This window comes from Zootoca vivipara, chromosome 6, assembly GCF_963506605.1.
Source record: "Zootoca vivipara chromosome 6, rZooViv1.1, whole genome shotgun sequence".
Taxonomy (NCBI): domain Eukaryota; kingdom Metazoa; phylum Chordata; class Lepidosauria; order Squamata; family Lacertidae; genus Zootoca; species Zootoca vivipara.
In genome coordinates, this window is record NC_083281.1 from 86768557 (window position 1) to 86788594 (window position 20038).

The window sequence follows — 20038 nt, forward strand, 5'->3', positions numbered from 1 at the left end:
AAGATGCAGCGTCTTGAGTTAGCTTCTCTAAATACACTGTATGCCATTAGGTGCTCCTAGTTGATGATAGTCAGCACTTGGTAGGCAATGCTGAGGAGGAAGCAAGAAGATGACAAATAGCTGTAAGTAACCAGAATAACTGCATGCATTTTAGCAGGTTTGTGTCTATATTTCTATTAAGATGCTTACTGAAACACAAAATTGAATGAATACTGAACAGCTCTGTGCAAAATGTTTTAATTTAATGGAAACATCCAATTCCATTAAAAGCTGGCTGAAGCTGCTCAGGGGTTGCAACTTAGAGCATCATTTCCTCAAACCATGGATGAAGTTCAGTATGCTAATTTTAACAAAAACAACACTCTATACTGTCAACACTGGCAGGCAGCAGCTCTGCGGGGTTCCTGTCCTTCCCAGCTCTACTTGGAGAATGATGTTGCCAATGACAGACCCTCAGACTTTCTGAACAGAATGAACTAATCTATCTGTGAACTATACTCTCTCTTCTTTTAGTTTTCAATATGATGCTACCAAGTACAGTTCCTATATGCAGGAGACTTGAGCAAATAGTCCCATCAAGTACCTGTTCTCATTAATTATGCCCCAAAATGGAAATACTATTTCTCCTGATGGTGGAAAATGTTAGCAAGAGATTTCATAGGTCTGGTATGCACATGTCAGAACAATGATAATGCCTGGTGAGCTAGTACCTTGTAAGCACTGAACAATTATGCATGGTGATTAAATTCACCTGAAGGGGGGGAAGCAACAACTAGCTGTTGGAGCCACAATAAACACTCTGCACTATAACAAAGAGCAAAGTTGTATTTGTTCCAAGCTCTGTAACAGCAAAACTCCTCCATGCTTAAGTTTACAGAGAGCTGAGAGGAATGTGTTGGATTGCGGTTTTGACCACATTCTTCAAAGTTCTGTTGTTAATTTCAGCAGGGCAACACCTCAAGCAGCTCTTGTGCAGAACTTGCAAGTAAATGCATTTCAATCTATTGTGGTAAGATCTGTGTGCATGCTATGCTCCAGCTACCACTGCAAATACTTTCTTTGCTTAAAGCAAAGGAACTTCACTGAAATAAGAGCTGGGATCAGGGTGGATAAAAATCAATGATTTTTTTAAAAAAATCAAAAAAATCGGATTTTTTTGATTTAAATCGATTTTTTTTAAATAAAATGCTTTTTGAGGAAAATATATTACCATCCAAAGGTTATTCCATCATGAAATAAAGATTAGTTTTTTAATTATGTAGAATAAGGTTGTATATGTTTAATTTTTTGGGTAAATAAATTCCATTAATCCATTCAAAATGTCATGCTCTTCCAGAGGTTTTTGTAAGCTTATTGGGCAGTTTCTCTGCCTACAAGATATTATCACAGATGCTTGGTTTACTTTTGCAGTTCTCAAAACTGAATTTGACTCAACAGAGATCACATGCCTCTTCTTCACACCAAAAATGTTATAACATGAACAGAGTTGAGAAAAAGACCTTAATCCTATTGTTCTACAAACCTGTGAATACAGAAACAACCCCTTCAGTGCTAAGTTTCAAGAAGTTCAGTGAATAGAATAGAAACAATATTTTTCTGATTGTTTGGAGTGAACAGTATTTAAGTTTTTCATGTGTAGGCTGGGCTGACAGTCTATATATATATTGTTTTTGTTTAGCCAAATTAGTTAACAAACATGGATGTTTAAGCAAATAACATATGCTGTAATGTTATTGTTTCAGTTGAATAAATCTATTTAAATTGTTATTATTAAGGTAATGATTATTTTTCTCCTTCCTAAGTACAACAGTAAAGTTGTCCAAATATGAATATCCCATTAAACTGGGGATAAAAAACTAATATGAAAAGTTGTTATTCTAAAAATCTTCATCTACTTGCATATTAAAGTTATACCAGCAAGAATTAGTCTTTATGTAGAAAACTATGATTTAAATCAAGCCTTACTGACTAGTGATTTAAATCGTGATTTAAATCGTGATTTAAATCAGTTTGATTTAAATCAAATCCACCCTGGCTGGGATATCTCTGTCCTAGCCTGTTCTGCATGCTCTACAGCTCAGAGTCCTTCTAATACAACCAAGCAGCTATTTGCAACACACATTGTAAACTGCAGAATTTTAAAATTAGCATACTGAATATTAAACAATGCCACCATTTTTTGGCCTTACCTGAATAGCAGGAATGGAGAATTAGGCACACACTAACTATTTTTTGACCACAACTCCCATAATCACTGAACACTGACCATGTTGGCTGGGGTTGATGGGAGTCCATTGTCATCTAGAGAACCACAGGGTTCTCATCCTTGCCATACAGCTCTGATGGCATGGCATCCATATAATTTAGGTCAGGGGTCAGCAAACATTTCCCCCCCACTGTCCCTCAGACCTTGGGGGGGTGCCGGACTATATATTTTTTTGGGGGGGGAATATGAACCAATTCCTATGCCCCACAAATAACCCAGAGATGCAGTTTAAATAAAAGGGCACATTCTACTCATGTAAAAACACGCTGATTTCCGGACCGTCTGCAGGCCGGATTTAGAAGGCAATTGGGCCGGATCCAGCCCCCAGGCCTTAGTTTGCCCACCTATGATTTAGGTGATATATGGAGATTCCCATGACAATTTAGTCAACTGTCAGGGATGATGGGAGCTGTGGTTTAGCCACATCTGGGGAGCCAAGGTTGCAGAACATTTCTCTAGGCATCATGAACTATTTATAGCACTCTCCAGACATAAGACTGTAAGGCTGCACTAAATAGAACCACCTCAAAGGTTTTTGCAATCCAAAGGATGGAACAGAAACAACCTTATATTTAAGGCAATCCTAAAAAATTATATTTAAGGCAATCCTAAAAAAATAGGGGAACCCTTCAAAAGAGCTACTCCTTAAAATTACACTGAAACATGCCTTGGTAAATAGGACACATGTTTTGTAGGCTTAGATGAAGCAACAGGAAAGTTAGTAGCTTGAAAAAGGAAAAGTGAATGTAGCAAGTTTTCTACAATACGTTTTCTTTCAAGTCGCCAAGACTGAACAAATGCTTCAGAATCACCTTCCTGACGTTTTCTGAAGGGCAGACTGTAGCAGTTTATAACTGGGATGAAAGCCACAAAGGCCTTTGTATTACAGTACTGATCTCCAGATTCAGCAGAAAGGAACCAATTCAGAGAGGAAAATAAAAGACAACAGGGAAACCAGCTCCACAGCAGCTTGGGAAATTATTCAAAACCACATCCTGCGGTACATAGCTGCTGTATTGTAGCAGCTATTCCTAGTCAGTAAAAATCTGAGGGGTTTACCTAGAATCATTATGGAGAATAATAGTAAAAAGCCATCAACTGCTCTGCTCACATTTAAGAAGAAATTCATCATATCACACAGATTTCAGCTAGAACTACAGATACATTGTATTTCTTATTTCATTCTTGTTTGTTTTAACTATCACACATTGAAATGTCACACATTGAAATGTTCCTCAGTGTCAGGCAATAATGTCCATCTGCTTAAGACACCACTCACAAGAATGATTCACTTACAAATCAAATATGCTTACAGAGGAGTAAACAAGTTTCTAAAGAAGACTATCACATTCCTCCCCACTGAACAGTGATGCCCATGTCAGCCAGTGTGCCACCTCTTCTGCAAGAGCCTCCTTCTACAGAGTCAGTCTACCCCACATGGAAACGTCAAAAGGAATGCCATTCTCTATCTGACCAAAACTAGTTCAAAAGTTGCGGTAAACTCTCCTTTCTGCAGACTAATTTATGTGGTAAATTTTTATTCCAAAAATATCCCTTAGCAAACTGAATGTTAACTGCTTTCATATGATCTAAGTCCTACTGGAAAAACAATTAGCAGCAAGGCTTATGAAACATCTGTGGTGAAAAAAAGAGAGAACGTCATTCTTTGCTTTTTGTAGTAACTGCAGTTATTATAACTGGAGGTAAAAACAGAATTCTTTTGGCTCACTTTTGAAAGAGGTAATTATTTTGGCAATCTGAAGAGCAGAGGATTAGCTTGCTGAAAAGAGCTCCAGGGTGCAAGATAATTAAATACAGAACTCATGTTTTGGAGAGCATTTTCTTGCCTAAGCAATATCTATATCGCCACATTGTAAACTACCTGTCAGACTAGCTGCATTACATTAATACTCAAATGTCTACTGAATTTTAAGCAACATTTTACTATGGTGAAAGAAATATGATGAAATATTTTTTTTACACACACACACACGAGATGATCATGCAAGCTAAGAAACAATGTAGGTGTACGCATGGTGAAGGCACATTTAAAAACTTTTTGATCAACTCACCAAATGCAACTTGGATATTTGAACAAAAAGCAATATATACAGTACTGCATTACCCTTGTAAACATTACAGGATTTTTTAAAAAAAGATTACAGGATATATTTGCACTAAAACTGCTCATTTTCAATTTAGAAAAAAAGTCTACTTCCTTTAAATAAAAGTGACTAGCAACACAATGAGCTTACAAGCACCTAAACATTAATGCTGGTGCATTTTGGTTTTTTAACAGCCACAAGCAGAATACTACCCATTTGAGAGTCGACTATTGTACATTTTAAGAACTTCAGATTTAGGCCTTTATACTTTGTGGTGTTTCAGAAGATCCAGTGAGAATGAAGCTGCACACTGATACACGGCAATAAGATAACCATAATGGTGTTGTATTTCAAGTAAATTTACTGTTATTCTCCACCACAGAATTTTGCAAGCAAAATTTCAGATAAGAATCAGGACCAGAGTATCACTCTAATTGACATATCCATGTTTACCAAAATATAGTTTCCTCAAAGAAGAATTTCAGGTGTATCACAATTTGATCAGAAGCTTTATAAACAGCAATGACATACTTGCTTTTGAAAACTCAATGAATTTATTTTGGTACAACAAGGAAGTGTCAGGGTACCAATGTCATAAGCCTTTGTGGGAGAAGATTGTTGCAATCTGGTTTCCAGGATGCTGGGAGTTCACCTCCCTAAGTGGCACAGGCTCAAAAACCTTTATCTACTCAAATAAACTTTCCTACACTGGATTTCCCTCTAAGCATGGTGACTGGATGTGCATGGTCTTCAACACTCTCTTCAATTTATTACTGATATATTTGTCCTAACTTTCATCTCCAGGGCAGTGTATTCTCTTGAAGTAATAGCTGTATAATAAGGAAACAGTTCTTTCATATTCCTGCCCCAATATATTAGACAAGGATTTGAAGGATTTGAACATATGAACCACCAATGGGGAGGCAGGTGAAGTGGGACCCACAGTAATGCTAAGACTCATCTCCCATACATATAGCACAATCCTATATGATTGTTCAATGGAGCTAACTCTCAGGTAAGTAGGTGCAGTATTACAGCCTTATTCTCTGTAACAGTTCCACTGTTGGTGGCTTTATCTCAGCCAGTGCAGTAGCTATTTAGTAATCTCTGCAAGTGCATGGAGTTGCAAGAGTTATAGCATTGGAAGTATTATAGCCCCAACAATATTCACTTTAATAAAAAGAACTGGTTGCATGGAACACACTGGCAGATGCTATGACTTCATCATTCACTCCTCAATAGAGTAATGCACAATTACTAGAGTGCTAGACTGGGTCATGTGCTTGCATCCTCTTTAAATCACATGCAAGGCAAAGTCAACAGCAAAGTAAAACAATCAATATAAGTTATAAATCTATCCTGCCTCCTAAAGCATCTATGCAATACGAAGTTGAGAGCAGATGGAAAGCACATTGGAAATAAAGCCAGCTGATACACCTGAAACCAGCAATGTGCGTGAGAACTGCAGTAACAAATGGCAATTCAGACTTTCAAACAGCCAACTCTGCAAATTTATTTCTACATTGATAAAGGTTTTTATTTTTTAGAAAAAGTAACCAGCCCCACATGCTGCAGCTAAACAAACACAAAAACCCTTCACAAAATATTACAAAAAGAGCGTCTGTGATGCACAACAGTTGTTCCAGCCTATCATTTGCAGCATCTATATAACAATATAAAAGGGACGTGGGTGGCGCTGTGGTCTAAACCACAGAGCCTAGGGCTTGCCAATCAGAAGGTTGGTGGTTCGAATCCCCGTGACAGGGTGAACTCCCATTGTTCGGTCCCAGCTCCTGCCCCCCTAGCAGTTCGAAAGCATGTCAGGTGCAAGTAGATAAATAGGTACCGTTCCAGCGGAAAGGTAAACGGCATTTCCGTGCGCTGTTCTGGTTCACCAGAAGTGGCTTTGTCATGCTGGCCACATGACCCGGAAGCTGTCTGCGGACAAACGTCGGCTCCCTCGGCCTATAGAGCGAGATGAGCGCCGCAACCCCAGAGTCGTCCACGACTGGACCTAATAGTCAGGTACCTTTACCTTTATATAACAATATACCCACTCCAATGTCTCCCTCTAAGCCTACACCTAAATTCATCTAAGTGGTTTTTAAAAGGCCAACACTATCCCAGGACCAAATGTGCAGTTCCTACAAGTTAATAATTTTTCTGCCCCTCATGACAATTATTGAACACATAGAAATTATTCTTTTGTTAACAGTTTTAGACATTAAATAAACTTACAGCACAGCCCCATACATTGTTTTTCATTTCCAACGAACCACAGACTTCCAATATGGAGGCAAGAGGAATATTATATCAATATTATATCTCTCTGCTTTGCTCCTGAACTGTGGTAAGTGATTCTAAGCGAGTTTTCAAAGAAAAAAATACTAAGAAACATTCAAGATAAGATTACATTTCTATCACTAGTGTGGGTTAATATTGTATTCCAAGTAATTATGGCTGGATAAAGCAGACTATGTGAATCCTGGCAGGATTACAGCAGTCAGTGAATGAATATTTGCCACATGAGCGCAGATTACCCTTTGCCAGACATGCCCATACTTAAAATGCACCATCTACGATTCAGTTTCACACAATAACGCAACCAGAGTGCAGATCTGTGTTATTAACAAGCAAAGCACATCATTAATGGAGACAGAATACCATCCTCTCTCCTGCCCTAATGTTCTTGTTTGCAAAGGAGATTTAGGGACGGGGCTGATGTAATAGGCTGTAGATGAAACAACTCTACATCCACGGCGTAGAATAATTCTTCACCCCTGAGATTAAAATGGAAGTCTTCTAACATAGTTTAAAATGAAGAAAAAAAGTCAAGATAACAGTACAAGTGGGGGATAAACCTTGCCAGTTACTGGATTTTGCTGAGCATTTTGTGGTCAGGATCCAAAGAAATGTGCTTAAGGTATCACAAGGCTGCAAGAGACTGAAAAATCTACCCACTCACCCACCAAAACATGTGGAATTGGGATTTCACATCTTTATTTCATTTCAGCAGTTCCAGTGCCAGAGACAAGCTGCTGTAAGGTTTGAGTGGCTGGTCACTCAGTCCTTGGGACCTGCACAGCAAAACTTGAACTCCATAGCATTGACTGGTTATATGTGCTATTCTCTCCAGAGCATGCACATATCCCTCTTCTGGATCACTATCACTTTTAGACAGAAGAAAGGATATATATTTACACCCCCACACCTCAATTAATATTTACATTGCAATCACACATTTGCCTACTCAGAAGCAAATCCTACTGTGTTGAATAGGACTTGCTTCCAGGTAATCGTGTATAGGATTGCAGCCTTTGATATCTAAATACCGGTTATTTTGTTCTCAATGAGGATCAAGGAAATAAATATATGAATCATAATAATATGATAATCTTGATTTTATTTACTGGCTGGGCAGCTACCCACACTGGAAAAATGTTTGATGGAGCACTCTACACTAGATCCTATGGAAAAATACAAAAATACTGATTGATTTTCCACAAAGTCTTGCATTCAGGTTTTAAGCAATGGCAACAGCCACTTTCATTCCTTTTCACAGATTTGTAGCTTTGCCATATATTAAACACAATCCAAATTACAAATCTTCACATTCTCAACTTTTAAAAGCACAGCCCTAAGATTAGTCAACAGCCCTGGGGAAAAATAAAAGCTGCACAGGAGTCAAAAGGCAAAATCCTGGCAGTGTCCCCACAAAGCCTGAACTGCAGTTTTTTAAAAAAGCAGCTGCTGAGCTTTACATCAGCCTCATTCTTACTTTAGCTACAGACAGTCCAGCACTTGGACTGCTTTCTACAGCCATTTAAGCCTATGATTAAACATAATGAAGAGCTAGAAATATCTTGTGTCTAGGTTTCTATTTTCACCCAAGTTGTCCCTACTCATGTCTTCAGATACTATCAGAGTTGAATTTAAGAGGCTGGTGCTGCAGAGCTAACTTAAAAGAAAAGGAAATATAAATTAGAACTTCCTAGATGATTAGTGGTCAAAACACTCAAATGGCAAGATCAGACACTTCAAGAATGTAAAGGACTCCATGAAAGCTTAAACTACTAACTAGTATGTTTTATAAGGATTTGTATGGGGGAGAAAAACCGAGCTTTTTATTTAGCTAAATTCTGCAGCAGCACAACCAGATGCCTTAATCTGCAACAAAACATGTCTCTCCCGCTTCAGTTTCTACAGCCACACCAGGCACTGCAACCCTCCAACAGCTCAACTCCACTCCATTGTCTCCCGAAACAGACGGATGCCAACAACAAAGTCAGAGAAGACTCACTGAAATCAGTGGGGATGTCCATTATTTTCCATGAATCTACTCAGAATATGGTGAATTCTGGATACAACCCCAAATATTATCTACATGGTTAAAGGTAAATGTAAAGGGACCCCTGACCATTACGTCCAGTTGCGGACGACTCTCGGGTTGAGGCGCTCATCTGGCTTTACGGTCCGAGGGAGCCGGCATACAGCTTCTGGGTCATGTGGCCAGCATGACTAAGCTGCTTCTGGCGAACCAGAGCCGTTTACCTTCCTGCCAGGGCGGTACCTATCTATCTACTTGCACTTTTACATGCTTTTGAACTGCTAGGTTGGCAGGAGCAGGGACCAAATAACGGGAGCTCACCCCGTCGCGGGGATTTGAACCACCGACCTTCTGATTGGCAAGACCTAGGCTCTGTGGTTTAACCCTACATGGTTAAGTGGCACAATTTTTTTTATAACCCTTAGTCTTGCTTAGCCTTCTCCAAACTAATTCCCTCCAGATGTTTTGAACTACAACCCCCATCATCTCTAACCACTGACCATGCTGGTTGGAAATGATGTGAGCTGTAGTTCAAAACACCCGAAAGGCAACAGACTGAGGAATGCTGGCCTTGGTAATCACCTCAACACTTTCACATAATTAACAGCAATATATTTGTGACTTCTCTTTACAACCCTAGCAGAGATAAGCACAAGAATGTTAGATAAGGAGAAATTAGACTGACTCAATGAAAACAGCCAAAGAATTCTCAGAAGCAGTTTTACGGCATGAGATTTATTGCCCATTTATTCTCAATTCTACTGATTCAGCATCAGTATTTAAGCCTTAGCGCCTGTGGCTCACAAGGCAGCAGCTCACCTAGCATTGACTGTGATGGAAATACCACAACCAAATGAGAAGAAAGAAAGAGCACGTATCAAGCTGCCTATCCAGCTACCTCATTTTAAAGGCCTATATTCACTGCATTTGCTCCCCCTTCCAATCTCTAAATCAGGATGTATCTTAAATATAAAAATACTATGGCTAACAGCCAACAATATTCTCACTGAAATGAAGTCCATTGATTTCAATGGGTCTACATTGATTACTTATCACCTTAATAATTCAAAGTTTCTTGAAAGATAGAATCGTGTGTATACCAGCAAAATGGCTGGCACACACGCGTGCGGAGATTCCCAGCAAAAAAACCAAAATGCATCCAAGATTGTGGTATTTATAGCTCTGTTAAGAAAACTTGCACTTAAAACTTTAGAATTGGCTCTGCCCTGCATTTAAAAACTGACACCAATCAAACAGTTGGCAATACCAACTTTCTGTATCAAAGCTATACATTAGTACAAATTCCTCATTCTCTGGTATCACCTTTGGAAAATAAAAAAATAACTCTTGGAAACTATAGTGATTAGACATTTTCTCATTAAGAAAAACCCACACCAAAAAAAAAAAATCAGAAATGCAATGAAACCATAGCAAGGCAGCAAACAAGGAACATGGTCAGGAGAGAATTATAATTTCACTGGAATTCCTTCCCATATCAAAAATCATTTGTTTTTGATTGGCCTTTGCTAGTATAACATTTGCATCTTGTTACAGTGATATTTTAACTTAAAAGTTGATTTAGACATTCCTCACAGATTGCTTTTAATAAAAATGTGCTTAGGTTCCTTAGATTTGAAAAACAAAAGTTTGTTAGTTTTGTCACGCTTTCCCTTTGGCAATGATAACCTTTCCCCTCCCCAGCTGCAGAAAATTTGGAATAATCCCTATCCTCAACTGGACTTTATTAATCTGCCAAATCAAAGTGCAACCTGAGGAAAAGCAATTATTTCCAGCTCAACCAATATTAACAAGTTAGTTTTCTCTCTACAGTCACAAGAAGGCCCAACTGCCTGATAAACACTCAATGTCTGGACCAATTAAAAACAATTTTGGAACCATAATATACAAATCCATTCAAGTGCTGGAACTAAAGTTCCAGACAGACTGATCAATAGGCTTTCTGCAAAGAAAAGACCTCTTCAGAAATGAGAATACTGAAGACTCTATGAGGGATTTTCACTAACTAGGCAGTCTTTAGCTGGCCACACAGAGTTATTAATTCAAACCACACACCAAGATCTTATTGCAATATTTATCAACATATACTGCACCACCACAGAGATAAAAATCTAAGCATCTTTAAACAGACACACCCTAAACATTTCAGACCAAATGCTACAATAGAAACAAGAAGTCTGAGTGAAAACTGACTTTTGTAATGCAAAAAAATATATATCAGGTTTTAGATCAAGCATGGACCTTTGTCATAAGCATCAAAAAGAAAGAAAACAATTTGTGAGATTATAGTAATATGGGGGGGGTTGTGTTTTTTTTACTATCAGACCTCACAGAGCATTACTCTGAGCCAAAAACATGAAAGTTTAAGCTAACTACCTGGTCCAATAAATGTCTTACAGTATTTGCCTTTTATTCAAAGCACGTGGTATTCCTAACACCACATAGTCAGTACAATCTTTACGATATGAAGCCGATGAAAAGCAGATCAGCTAATGGTTCTTCTACAAGTTAGTAGATACCACAGCAAAAAACCTAATGCAAACCAAGAGCTGCAATCCTAAGTAAGTTTCAACTGGCTTACTTATGAGTAAACATGCATACACCAGCTGACAACCAAGTGTGATTACAGCACTGGTTCCCTGGATCAGTTGCACATGTGTATGGATTGGGATGCCAGTTTTCCTTCAAACCACTTACAAAGACTGAAATGTCTTTATTTCTCCTTTTTCAGTTGAGAACTGCAGTCACGTAGATTCTCAATCCACCATAGCCTCATTTACAAATTTCATGTATCAAAGTGCCACTCGTGGATTTATTTGTCGAGGATACTATTTTGCAGGAACAAGAAAATGGGAGCATAGAAGTTACAATAATAACTTGTATTCTCATTTGACAACTTCTGCTTAAAAAACCAACAACTATGAACCTGAACTCATACATTCTCTTTGAGATTTCAGTGGTCTTTCACTTAAAACAACTGAAGTCTTAGATTAGAGTGGCATGTCAAGACTTCACACGGAAATAAATTATTGTAATATCCATGGGCCTTGAGTTACAATGAGTTTATTGCTCTCCTATCCCCTAATACCATGCCAGCCATGTTTCCTTATGCCCAATCGAACACTAGCAGCCAGAAATGCAAAGTGAGCCCACAAAAACTGTGTATCCTGTGGACACCCACATACACAATGAAGAAGGAAGAGAAGGAATTATTTCTCTAGCACATTTTTTAAAATTCAGTGCCTGATTATCATTCTTACCCACCGCTGCGAGGCAGTATGGAGTAGCCTAGGGCAACCCAGTCAGTCGGGCAGGGTGGTGGTACTACTACTACTACTAATAATAATAATAATATAGTGTTGGCCCATATTCAGCCTCCACTCAGGCATGAAACTCACCATCTCTTAGCCTAGCCCACAGGGTTGCTATGAACAAAAATAGAGTGCAGACACACTGCCCTAAGTGCCATGGAGAAAGAACACAATAAAAATGTAATTAAAATGTTTTAAGAGAAGTGATCGGTAACAAACCTCTGTGAATTTTCTACTTAAAAGAGGGACCATATACAGCTTATAGAATTACACACCAGGGGGAGGGGAGCACCAGCAATTGTATCTACAGTTCAATCCTCCAATTGAGGACAGAGGAAATTCAGGACTTTTCACTTTTGGGGTTGTATCCAACAAGTTCTACTCAGAGAAGATCCACTGAAACTAGACCTTAGTAGGACATGTCTATCAACTTCAATGGGTTTACTCAGTGTAGGACCAGCTTCAGATACATATTTGTTCTGCTGTAAAAAAAACAGCCAATATATGCTGTACCGCCTTATGGCATTTCCATGGGCTCTTACCCACAACAGCACCATCAGGATCACTTATGTGTTGCAATACCTTTTAGAACATCCACAGTAAGCTACCAAAACCATTAATAAATAACATACATTTACAATGCCACTTGCTTCACATAATAACAGTAAAGAGTTTAAATACCCAAACAAAACTTTGGCAAGCAACTTCAAAATAAAGAGTCAAAGCATAAAGAACAAGGACACAGTTTCTTTAAAAGTAGCAAAAACTATGAGCGTTATTTTAAAAAATAGTGCTGGAGACTGAGCCCTTAAAACACTGAAAAACAGAAAAGATTATTATGTTCTTTTTAATTATTTTGTTACCATCTATAAATACAAGCCTTAATGACAAAAATATTTTATTGCTGTTTACAAACCCAAAAGGTCAACATCTTCAAATATTCATATCAGCTTCTTCTCTAAACTCAGCATTATCTCAAAAGTATTTGATAGACTTAAGAGTTCCAGCCAACTTTTAAAGGTAATGTATGCCACCATTACTCCACATTATAGAGTAAATTTCATATGAAATATATAGAACAGGGACCAAGAGGAAACCTGTTTTCTAGAAACAATACAGTGTGAAAGTGACAGCCAAGACTGACTATAACATTTCCTTCTCAATTTTTAAAGTCATGATTACACTATATCTACAGATTATTTCAAAAGCAAGTATTATATGAGGAAAATCACAGTCCAACATGAAGTATGATGATAAGGACAGGCAGAATAGCCAGGCCCTAAAAAGAGTGGGTGCCTACCAATTAAAAAGAGAATGCTTACACCCAGTTTATAAAGGCAACAGAAGGTCTAGCTTAAGGAAGGTTGCTTTCTCAAGGCAGTTACCTATTCATATAGCCTACATACCTATGTACACCTACACAACACACCTACCATATAACAGGGGAGAAAGACAGCATACTAAAGAGGCAACTCAATATGCTCAAATCTACTTTGAGTTTATAGTAAATGAGGCTGCACAGGTGCTTTTTTTCTTTTTTTTAAGGCAAGCATTATATTCAAACAGCTTTGTTTGGATGCAATCCCTTCCTCTGCAGTGTTCTCAGTCTAAATACTGCACCACTGAGCTCATTCACAGGAGCCAAAAAGCAAGGAGAAATCCCCAACCAGCTTTTGCTACCAAATTGTAAACACAGAGCAAAAAAGCAGATGTCTTTATAATGCCCTTGCCAGAGGTATCTTCCTAACCAGGCAGGAACCCACCCACACCCCTGACTACCAAGAGTTCAAGAAATGCTTGATTTGCTCGATTTCATCTTTTCCCTTGAGTAGATTAGGCGGAGAGTCTTTTGTATACGTTTCCTTCTCTATAACCCAAACCCTAATTCTATGGTGTGTCATCTTACAAATAATTTTAACCCCTCTTTCTTTGACATGAGGACACAAGTACTCATTATTCAATTTTTATTGAGGTGACATTGCAGCCACTCAGCTCAACAGGAAGGGCATCACCTTTACCCTCTATTCCATAACCTAAAGCACCCATTTTATCTCCTGCTGCAGTTCTCTCTCTCCACCCCCCCACCTTTTCCTACAATGACAGTCAGAAAACCAGTACCGCACAGAGATTCCCTGACCATTCATGCTGCCATCTTGTACCGAACATAGGCCTTTTCCAGTCCCCTAATTGGCACATCATGCTAAGTACCCACTTCATGAAAATTACTCCTCTGTCATAAACTCAATTCCCACTCTACACTGGAGCATGCAGTATCACAGTTGTATTTAAATTTGACAATTGCATCCTACTCTGCACAGTACCACCATATGCTCCCCATGAAGCCACCTCACAATCCCTTTCACTCCTCTTCATCCTCCATCAGTCTCAGACTTTATACTGAAGGAGGAAAGTGTAAGACAAAAACCACTATTTCTTCCACAACTAGGGAGCCCACTGAACTAATCAGCCAACTGTTTTGCCTTACTCATGTGAAATACAGCACCTCATCCCACCCCTTATCATCATGAAGTCTACCCCAGGGCCCATCTATAACCGTCTCTTGTCCTAAACGAAGAAGGTAAAAATTGTATTCCAGCAACCAATTCCTTTTTTTTAATCTCACTTTATTCAGAACTCACACCCTCCCTCTCCACTTCCCCCAAGAACTCACTTCCTGCTCTATTGGCATGTGGGTGGGTGGAAGTGCTGTTCCCGCCCATGTACATCATCTCCCCCTTTAGATCCCCTTCCCCCACCTGATGTGCTGCCCCCACTTCCTACAGGGTTGGGAAGGAGTAGAGATTTACATACCAAAATCCCGGCTGCCATCTGTCATCTCAGAGGCCCTCATTCTATGTCTCTTCAAACCCCCTCCCCTCCAGCCCATTATCAACTCTCCCCATACCCCTCAACTCTACCAAGATAAGCTAAGAAACACAAAGCCCTGACAAGGATAAGTCTTTAAGCATTGCATTATAAATATGACTTTCTGCCAGAAGGACCACGATTCCCCCCCTTCACTGTTATCTATGGTAAACAGTGAATCTTTGCCTAACTCTATGAGCTCTGGAGAGTAAGAATTGATGTACTATTTATTACTTATATCCTGCTCTCTCTTACTCCTGCCCCCATCCCAAATTTTGTAATTGCCTGATGGTGGCATATATTCCCCTCCCCCTTATTTATCCTCTTCCCCAACTGCAGATTCCCTCCTCTCTCTCTCCCCCTCCCCCCAGAAATCCTCCTTACTTATTAATTTGAATATCCAATTCCTATTCTGCAAACATATTTCTGAATATCAGGTACTGGGATAGACAATGGGTTGGAGTTATCCAGAAGCATCTGGTGGCTCAGTCTTAAGACAGAAATAGACTAAGTGAACTTCTGGCAATCTTTGTGACTGTACCTTTATTTCAATGTCCTTTCCTTTCTTTACAACCCACTCTCTTTCTGCTCCATTCCAAGCTGGCCTCCCTACTCTACGGTATTTGTGTACTCCTTTCCAGCATATTTCAGACCTCTCCCTCCCCCCCATGCATTCCTAGCAGTCTCTATTCCCTCCCCCCCTTTTCATTCATCCCCATGCCCCTACTGCCCTGCTCTCCATCCCCCACTTCTTCTCTCCTGCACTACAATCTTTCATCCCTGACTTATTTCTCTCTCTTCCCCAATTCCCACTACCCTTCCAGTATCTTCACTTCCTGTCATCCTCCATCCATTTTCTCCTCCCCTTATTACTCAGTATTTCCCTTTCTTCATTTCCTCTTCTCCACATCCCTCTACTCCCATTCTTATTCAGCCCTTCAGTCATTTATTCCATTCCCCAGCTGTATATATTTATCCCTTTTGCTTCCATTCACCTCTCCTCCACTGCATTTCACCTTGAGCCCTTCTCCCCCTACAAAAAAAGCTTCCAAATGTCTGGGACAGATGAGGAAGGTTAATATTCCTACATCATTATCCCCACCACCACCTAAACCCATCCAATGCTAATTTGCTAAACAGTCTTGGGCCTATCAGAGGAAAGGCAGAGCAGGAAGCGAAGAAAGAAATCTACTATCCAAACCCCCTCCAAAAACTCCAGAGAGGGAGATCCATTGGTCAGGAGGGCAAGAGGCCCATCTACTACTTTCACTATAAATGTACCAAAGGAAAGGTTGACTATATCAAAGCCCCAATCCTATGCACTTACCTGAGAATAAGCCCCAACATACAGCAGGACTTAGCTCTGAGTAAACGTGCATAGAATTGTGCTTCTAATAATACAGTACAGATGAAATTAACCTTCTGGATGAACTACAATTGTTTAGGAAGGCCAAAGGAGCTGTTTTTTTAGGGATGACTATGGGAGCTGAAATTCCACCACATCTGGAGGGGCATAGATTTTCCATCTCTCATCTACAGGAAATGTACCCATGCAATCATTTCCAATCATACAAAAAGTAAATGAGTGAGCCAATAGACATAAAAGGGAAATGCATTTTTTTCTAATACAAAGTATAACTAAATCATAAGATGGAAATGTAAAAGGATGGATATTAGTCAACCTTCTGCCTTCCACATGTTGCTGAACTCCGCCTCCCAGCAGCCAGCAAGACTAATAGTCAGGGATGCTGATAGCTGTGGTCTAGCAATATCTGAAGGGCTACAAATTACCCATCTCTGTGTCAGAAACACAGTAAAAGATTGTATGCAGCACTGGTCATACCCATAGCAAAATCATTGAAATTAATGGACATGATTAACTACCCTGTTTCTCATATTTTAAGACATACCCATAAAATAAGCCATAGCAGGATTTTTAAGCATTCAAGGAATATAAGCCATACCCCGAAAATAAGACATAGTGATAGGCACAGCAGCAATGCCGGCTGCGGCAGGAGGAGGAAAAAAATAAGACATCCCTTGAAAATAAGCCATAGTGTGTTTTTTTGAGGAAAAAAATAAATATAAGACATGTCTTATAATATGAGAAACACGGCAACATCCATAAAGCAACAACTAACAGCTGCTTCAGATGTCTTGTGAAGACTTGGCAGAGCTTTCCAATGAAACTGGCCCGTTTTAGGTGTCTAGTTTTGTTTCTGATTTAATGATAAAATGTAGTGGGGTTTTTAAAGTCTGTTATGCCACCTAAATGATTTTTTTTTCAAATTCTAGGCATTCTAAATTCTTCTAAATAATCAAAGCTTAGATCCATTAATTTTGGTGGGTCTACCCTTAAGACTTTTTGGGGGATAAAGCTCAAATATCTCCACTACCACCACCACACTCTCTCCCATATGTGCCCAGTTTCCTCAGGTGCCACAAGTGCTCCCCATAGGAAAGACTGCTTAAGACACTCTCCCCCACCCCAAATCACGAGTCCTATTCCAACCTACTTCCCACAATCCTCATGTCCCAACCCTCCCCCATAATCCACACCTCATCCCCCCTCTCAACAAAAAACATTTACAGATTCAGTTGGATAGCGTGTTGATCTGTCAGTCATAATAAATAAGATGAAAGATGTGTAAATTCTGATGAAGTGTGTATTACACACAAAAGCTCATACCTTGAAAGCTTATATTTAGTTGATCTTTAAGGTGCCACTGGAATTATTAAAGATTTTTTCATCTTTCATCTTGTAATTTCTTACAGGCCGTCCCCCACACCCCAGCACACCAACCACATACATGTCCCACACACAATCCACTCCCAGACAAATCATTCCCATACATACAGACACAATTAACGTGTTATCCCCCCACAAACCATTAACATGTCCCACTCACCCATCCACGCATCATTTCCATACACACAGACCATTCACGTGCCGCAGGTACGCCATGATTCACGTGTCAATCCCATACACACAAACGCTGCCAATTCGCGAGTAAGGGTCCGGCCCCGCACCCCCCCCATCAATATCCACGTGTCACTCCCCCCCCCGCCCCCAAGCCGTGCCCATTCCCCCGGCGGCCTTCCACCCACCTCCTCTTGTAGTCGTCCCTCTCCCGCTTGACTTTGGCCAAAACGTTGTAGAGGGCGCGGATCTCGGGCGTGATGGTGTCGATCTGGACGCCGACGCCGTCCGGGTGCACCCAGGAGACGCCGGGCCCTTGCAGGGTCTCCAGGCCGCCTCCGCCCGTCCGCCTCACCTGCGTGTAGCTCCAGATGGTGCCGGGCAGGCGGCTGTAGTGCTGCTGCGAAGAGGAGGAGGAGTGGTGGGACGGCGGGTGCGAGTGCGAGTGAGGCAGCTGCGAGGCGGGAGCCGAGGCCGGCGGGAACGAGGAGAAAGAAGCCGACGACGGAGGAGGCGGGTGAGGAGGAGGAGGCCCGGCCGCCGCCGCCGCGGACGGCACGTAAGGCGGCATGGAGGGCGGCACGGGGTCCGTCTGCACGGCCTGGTGCCTCGGGAAGCGCTTGTAGTGGAGGCGCCGCTCGCGCTCGCTCAGCTGCTGCGCCTGCAGCTGCTTCTCCAGCAGCCGGTTCCGCCGCTCCAGCTCGTGCACCTTGGCCAGGAAGCAGCGGAAGCGCACGTTGAGCCCCTTCAGGAGGTGGATGTTGGAGCCCAGGTCGTTCCGCAGCGCCGCCGTCACCGGCGGGGCCCCGCCGACGCCGTCGTCCATCTCGCCCCCGACCACCGACGAGGAGGCCGGCCCCGCCGACGACGGGAAAGCCCGCGCCGCCATCTCGCCGAACAGCATCGAGTTGAGCATCATTTTAAGCGGCGTCGCCCTCCTTTATCCTTCACTGAGGTAAAAAAATATTTCTTTTATATATCTATATCTTTATATATTTCTCTTACCACGGGACGTCGCTTTTCCTGAGGTAATATATAGAGAGATTTGTTTTAAATATGCAAATAAAAAAATAGAAGTTATTTCATTATTATTGTTTGAATTATTTGCTGTCGGCCGTTGGGATCCGGCCGTTGGAGCGGTAACGGCCGCCGCCGCCGTGGAATTCAAACGCCCGAACGTTCGAAACGGCCATCCTCGCAGCTTCCTCCTCGCGCCGAGGTGAAAATGGACTCGATGGCCGGGAGGGGGAGGGGGGGAAGAAGAAGAGGAAGATGCGCCGGCGCCGCTGATGCTGCTACCGCCTCTGCAGTGCTCGCCGGCTAACTAACCCAAAAGGCGGCCACTGAGCGGCTTGGGGTTGGCTGGTGGGGTGGGGACTGGGCGGAGAAGGACCCGCCCACTCCGCAACGCCTCCTTTTTTCTCTACTGTACAGTACAGTATTCCTTTTCCTACAGCTTGAGCACACCCCTTCTGTCTCTTAGCCACGCCCACTTCTCCCGTTCTCTCTTCTATATGCCTGTCTTGGCCACGCCTCACGCCTCCCACTCAATGCAGCATCCCTCCCTCTCAACATTGAGTCGCGCCTCAGACTCCGCCCACTCCCTTCCCTCTGCGTTGCGGTCCTCCGGCGTGCTCCTGCTGGCCACGCCCACCTCCTTGCGCGGCTTCAGGTCAGGCGTTGCTCCACGTGGGCCACGCCCACGTCGCTGCCGGCGTCGCCCGCTCTAACCACGCCCACAAATCTGCGTGTGTTGAACACGTGCTCCGTGCGGTGGATTTCTACATTGGATTAAAAAAGGGTCAAGGGAGTCGGATCGGTCCGGGATTCACATCGTGGCTGCTCAGTGGTGCTGAGATGCATGAACTCTGAGTATGCTGGGGGACATTTTTTGTTTTAACTGCGCATGGCCCCTTGACTCATGCTTCCCTCCACTTCAAGGTAAGCCAAAATCACATACAGTTAAAACCCATTGGGTTCAATGGCCAGCTGGATTGCCAAGGTCATTTTTCCTGGAACCTTGCCCTCTTTCCTCCCCCTTTTACATTTTTAAATATATAAATTTTTACCCTGTGCATAAAGCTGAATGCACACTAGTTAAATGTGCATATGCATAAGTTTCAGCTACACTCAGTGTGGGGAACCTGAGGTCTTCCACATGGTGCTGAACTGCAACTTCCATCATCCCTAGGCATTGGTCATGTTGCGGCTGGTGGGTGTTGTAGT

The 20038-nt window shown here is 41.5% G+C and overlaps 1 protein-coding gene across 2 annotated transcripts in view; it reads right to left on the minus strand.

Annotated features, from left to right (window-relative positions):
• The window catches only part of IFFO2 (intermediate filament family orphan 2), a 44773-nt gene extending 25540 nt beyond the window's left edge, over window positions 1-19233 (minus strand). Inside the window, exon 1 of one of the 2 annotated variants that reach the window (XM_035118025.2) lies at window positions 18001-19233. In XM_035118025.2, the coding sequence (XP_034973916.2) occupies window positions 18001-18731 (731 nt within the window). In that variant the 5' untranslated portion in view covers window positions 18732-19233. The remainder of the gene's footprint in view (window positions 1-18000) is intronic. The other variant, XM_035118026.2, reaches the window with a different exon arrangement.
• Window positions 19234-20038: the final 805 nt, after the last annotated feature.